Source organism: Pinus tabuliformis, chromosome 7, assembly GCF_031772625.1.
Source record: "Pinus tabuliformis cultivar Carrire ecotype Pingquan chromosome 7, CPIR1, whole genome shotgun sequence".
Taxonomy (NCBI): Eukaryota; Viridiplantae; Streptophyta; class Pinopsida; order Pinales; family Pinaceae; genus Pinus; species Pinus tabuliformis.
The window spans coordinates 841,731,145-841,737,144 of record NC_142293.1 but is presented as its reverse complement, the minus strand read 5'-3'; the positions used below and the strand labels follow the sequence as shown (position 1 = coordinate 841,737,144).

The 6,000-nt window shown below is 38.1% G+C and overlaps 1 protein-coding gene across 2 annotated transcripts in view; it reads right to left on the bottom strand.

Annotated features, from left to right (window-relative positions):
• Positions 1-548: 548 nt before the first annotated feature.
• The window catches only part of LOC149250245 (Glycine cleavage T-protein family), a 49,924-nt gene continuing 44,472 nt past the window's right edge, over positions 549-6,000 (bottom strand). For both annotated transcript variants that reach the window (XM_089458988.1, XM_089458987.1), the window contains exon 4: positions 549-1,365. In XM_089458988.1, coding sequence (XP_089315114.1) covers positions 819-1,365 — 547 coding nt within the window. In that variant the 3' untranslated portion in view covers positions 549-818. The remainder of the gene's footprint in view (positions 1,366-6,000) is intronic.

The following is a 6,000-nucleotide window of genomic DNA, read 5'->3' as shown; positions in this document are numbered from 1 at the left end:
GTAGGCTAGTCTGGAATAGCTACTTGGTGGCACGCTGCCTTTTATTAATATGCTCCTATATTTATACTCCCACTATTGTTTTGTTTTGTTAATAGATATGAGAAGCACATTTTAAATGTGCGTGTGGTTGTGTTTTGAGATTGCTTTATATGATCAAATTTCAATCAATCTATGTAACTAACTGTACCATCCAGGCAATGTAACTGCAGTAAATCCTTTTCAATGAAAAGCCGAATAGTTTTGCAAGTCTATTTGGTAATCAACCCAAACCAAATAAATTTGGATTTCCAATGAAATTTTGTAGCTAAATGTTGCTTAACGCTTAGAATATGAGTGACAACAATTCTTTTCACTGCAGTTTAGCCTACATCTCTTACTATACCAACAGAAATAATTACCATGCAAAGACAGTTTAATCTTTTTGAAGTTGAAACACATCTTGTAGCTTGCATCCCAAACAAACCAAAAATTTCCACCTATGACTGTAAACAAAACAGCTTAATCCATCACACTATCACAAGGAGAATTGGAGTAATCTGCCAGAAACAGAATCCCAAATGAAACTGGATGTTATTGCTGCATAAATGCATGCGTTACAGCTACAGAACAGGAGATGTTGCTTCTTGTTGAGAATAATATGTGCATACGCACACATAGAGAAAGAAAGTAAATATGACTACAATCTGCAAAGTTACACAGAAAAGACTCCCAGTTCTGTCTTTACCATGGGAAAGGCAATTCCTAGCATTTCCAAAAAAGAAATAAGACTTGCAGATAACCTGGCCAAAATCCATATGCTGCAACAAGAATATACGGGCTTAGGTAGGTTTGTAGTACTTGGCTGGCACAAATGGCATTTTAGTGACAGTTGCATCATATGCTTTTCCACGAACCGAAACCTTCAGTTCTGTCCCAGTTTTATGGTTTCCTGACTTTACATAACCCATGGCTATGTTCTTCTTGAGGCAAGGACTAAATCCTCCACTGGTGACCTCCCCAATAGGGTTCCCTGAAGCATCCATTATCTCACTGTGACTCCTTGGAGGTGGACCACCAGAAATCATGCCAACCCTGCGCCTTGCAGGACCCTCCTCCAGCTGTTTTAGTATGACCTCAGCACCAAGAAATCCACCCTCTGCCCGTCTTCTCTTGCCAATGGTCCAAGCAATGCCAGCCTCTACAGGTGTTATGTCCTGCTCCATGTCATTTCCATATAGACAAAGACCAGCTTCAAGCCTCAAACTATCACGAGCACCTAGACCTGTCAACCTTAATTTTCCTTCTCCCCTATCTAAGATAGCCTTAGTAAGATCCACTGCATGCTCTGATGGAACTGATATTTCAAAACCGTCTTCACCTGTATACCTGATTCAACAAAGAAATATAATCAACAATTACTGGACTAAAACAAGATTTAACCATATTGCATCAACCAAATGGGCATACTGATAAAATTGAGCTGCTTAACAATATCAGTGTTCTTCAAGAAGACAAAAATGAAAACTTTCTCAATGTTACACAGAAAAAATTGAATTAAATGTGAGATATAGTGATGCTGCAAAACTATAGCCACAACATGAACACATGTTTTTAACTCTTGAAAGTATGTATCCCAACCTAAAATTATGGCACAAATGCATGGAATCTCAAAAATTATATACGTTTTCCCTAAAAATGTTGTAAGGAAGCAATCAGAACCGAAATCATGACCTTTTGCAAATAACATATATCTGATTTTTGTACTCAGTATAATGAAATATAACTAGTGCAAAATTATGTCAATACTCAAGAGTCAGTATTTACTATTAACATTTGGATATTCTGCTTGCCAATTCCATCCACCCCATTCATTTTTCTAAGCCGAACTGAGATATCATGGAACTGGCCTGTAAATGCAAAGTCCAAATGGCTGAAGAGGAAAGAGAAGTTAAAAATGTAGCAATAATCTAATTCAAAGCTTGCCCGACAAATATTTTTTTGTTTAATACAGCATCCTTGAAAAAATACAGAAAGTATATTATCATTATTTTTTATGATGGCCATGTCTTGTGACTGCATGAAAATCCTTCACACCTCTAGATCAAACTGCCAAGGAAACGACCAACTGTTATCCAAAGGATCTGAACACAAATCTAGCAATGTATGCCATACTATTGGTGTTTCACATGTAATCATGGAATCCTCTATGAATTACTAACTTTAAATAATAACTCCAACAAATTGAACCAACCCACAGGAGGGACCAGCAAAATGACATGTTGGCAGACAACATTGGAAACAGTAGAGGAAGACTGCCCCACAGCTTAATATAGTTAACAAGGAATGAAAACTATGGTGACACTAACCAAGGCACTCGTTAGATGGTTACTGAGTGTGGGAGATTGCCTAGAAGAAGATTAGCTGCAGCTAGCATCCCATGCAAGACCAGTACAGGTAAATGGTCAACCAGTGTCTTATGGACAACGATCATAATACATATAATGGCAGTGGAAGAACATTTTGCACTATTGTAGTAATACATGGAGTGTTAATTTAATGGGGAAATAAGGAGAAACTGCCCGACACTACTAAGAATAGGAAAATAAGGAGAAGCTGCCAGACACTACTAAGAATGGGAAATGGGAACAGCCAAGAATGTAATAAATGTGTCCTACAATGAGCTGTGGGGTTCTCATTTATGATATATTAGGCATATAAGGGAGCAGTAGGAAAACGATCATTGAAGATAAAGAACTTGCCAAGACCATTTCAACCCTTAATTTCTGTTTTGCAATCACTTCATGCAAAGCTTTTCAAGCAGTGCTGTCAAATATGGAACAGCTAGAAATTTTGATTTAAGTCAAATACCAATAACTCTCAAGTACATAGATGCATGGAAATTTAATCTCCCACTACTTTGGACAAATGCATTCAATGATGTTACAAAAATGAGTCTGTAGAATAGCAACAAATCAAGAATGAAACCATGGAAACAAGAACTGGCAAGGGGTTTGAATAAGTATAGCCAGCTTTTAAGACCAAGCATTAAATAATAGATGGCACAAATACTGACAAGGTAATCACAAGCAAGGCAAAGCATACTATGAGAAAATACTTATGCACACGAGGAAAGCAATGAACACTGAATGGGACGAGAGGCTACGGAGGCCGAATGTCCCAAGAATTCAGAGGGTCACAATACATGGACAGTATGAGAGAGTCAAAACTAGAATCAAAACAAAAGGGTACTCAAAGTATTATTAATCAGGCAAATTGAAACAAAACAAGAATGTTTTTTTATCACAAGCTGTATTGGATTCCATTTAAGCGTCCTGGAGACATCAATAGCAGGGTAAAGAGCAGTGAAAAGTCCCCCATGGTGATAATACTAACAAGAATGCATGGGTACTTGGCTGCATTTGAACGCTTTTCTGACAAAACTGACAGAAAAATCAATTTAGGTTTTTCACAAAAGCATGGGTACTCCCATCAATGTTGGTGGAAGATGGACATCCATAAACGTTATTGGCACAAGACTGACACCTTGCAAATGTCGTTGGCAGAAAGCAGACTCCCATAAATGCAGTAGGTGGAAGGCAGACTCCACAAATGCTAATAGAAGAAGGTGGATGCCAGCAAATGCTTTTGGCAGAAAACAAAATCCTGCAAATGTTCTTGACAGAAAGCAAAGGCCCTGTCTGTTATGAGTGACAATGTTGGACCCCAACAAATTCTCTTGTGGGAAGGTGGAAGCCTCACAATACATGCACTAAGTCACCTGGTTCAGGTTTGTGTACGAATTCGACAACCTTTAAATTCGAAAAAGATTCGACAATAAAAAATTAAACAACGGGGAGGCAGGAGCAGGAGGTGTGCTATATAACCTCGATGGAACAATTGAAACAAGGTTCGCCTGGGGATTGGGGAAAGCAACAAACAATCAAGCTGAAGCTTTATCACTCTGGCAAGGTCTGAAGATCGCTATCTCCAAAGGCATAAGGCATCTGAACATTATTGGTGATTCAATGGTTGTCATTCAAAAGTGCTCAAGGTCCTCCAGGATAGGCACCTCATAGACTTTGAAACTTCTCCTATGCTTATAAGGATTATGATTCTTCTTAGCAAATTAGATGAATTTAAATTCTACCATGTAAAACAGGAGAATAATCATGAGGCAGATTTTCAAGCCAATATTGGCGCTGCATTGGAACAAGGAGTCTTGATCATCGATCAATCCAATCAAATATGTCACGTCCTGTAATTGATCATATAAATAAACCATCATTGGGAGACAGTTGGAATAATGCAAGTATTAAAGAGCATCAAACATGCTCGAGTTATGTCTCGGGGAAGGGCAGGAATTTCTTGGGAGGTGGAGTAGGCAGCTGGGTGGTATTAACTACAGCTGTAGGCACTTGAATCTATAAACCATGCTGAAGGCCATGTGGAAATTCTTCCGATTGTTATTAAATGTGAAGGCAGGTGAAGGCAGCTACAGTACACTCCTCCAGCAGATTCGAGTGGTTGCATATAAATTCGAATGCAAATTTAATGAATTAAGTGACTTGGCTGAGAATCAGAAAGGAAAGAGGATCAAAATGCTTTGGTTAGACCATGAAGGAGAGAAAGTACCTCCAAAAAGGTTGATTCTTATTCTATAAAAGCATGAATTACAAAAGAGCTTTCGTTACCATTAAAACCATAGTAAATTGGAGTTGTCAAATAAAAGAACAAGTCCAATAGAGAAAACTCAGGCCATGATTCATGACATGGACTTAACAATGTGACTATGAGCTAACGCATGCAAGACAATGGTTTGCACATTAAACTGGTGTTTTCACACAATATTCTTAAGGAACAAACATTGCAGGAAGCTTTTCCAGGTTAGAAGCCGCAAGTATCTCATTTTCATGTTTTTGATTGTCCAATTTCTATTCATGTTTATTGTGAAAAAGGAAGTGAATTTGAGCCGTCAAATACCAAAGGGATTTTTGTAGGGTACAATAATACTTCCAAAGGCTACCAAATTTACATTTTGACGTAGTGAAAGACAATTGTAAGTCATGATGTCAAGTTTAATAAAGATGGAAGATCCTCAAGTTCACGAGAGCCTTCTAGAGATATTGAGGAGGATAAAACCTCTATTGTACCAAATTTAGATCTAAAATAAGATTCCAACAAGAATGTTATTAGCCAAATTTAGATCTTGAATGAAAGAACAAGTCCAATATAGAGAAAGCTCAGGCCATGATTCATGACATGGACTCCAGAATATGACTATGGGCTAACACATGCAAGACAATGGTTTGCATATTAAACCGGTGTCTCCACACAATATTCTCAAGGAACAAACATTGCAGGAAGCGTTTCCAAATTAGAAGCCGCACTATTTGACTTTCATGTTTTTGGTTGTACAATTTCTATTCATGTTCATTATGAGAAAGGACGTGAATTTGAGCTGTCAAATACCAAAGGGATTTTTGTAGGGTACAATAAGACTTCCAAAGACTACCAAATTTACATTTTGATGTAGCGAAAGACAATTGTAAGTCGTGATGTCAAGTTTAATAAAGATGGAAGATCCTCAAGTTCACGAGAGCTCTCTAGAGATATTGAGGAGGCTAAAACTTTTGTTGTACCAAATTTAGATCTGAAATGAGATTCAAACAAGAATGTTATTAGCCAAAGAGTAGAGGCCACACCATCACTCCAATTCAGCTAGGAAGTCAAAATGTCTTTCCCAAGTCCTGTAGGAGCAAATCATACTAGAATGGTAGACAATAAGAATGGAGATGGACAACCTGCAACAACTTACGGAATTTTGACAGGTCACACCTTCCATAATCAGTGGGGAGACACCCAACCCCTTCCAGCCTTCCTCCCCTCATTCACAACAAAGTAGTCATCACCTTGTTGGCAAATTAGTCAAAGAAGTAGGAGTGTGTATAGCGTGCCTCTCACTGCTACTCCACATGGAAAATATTTTCTGACCATAGCCCTTGCTATCTCAAAGGATCACAA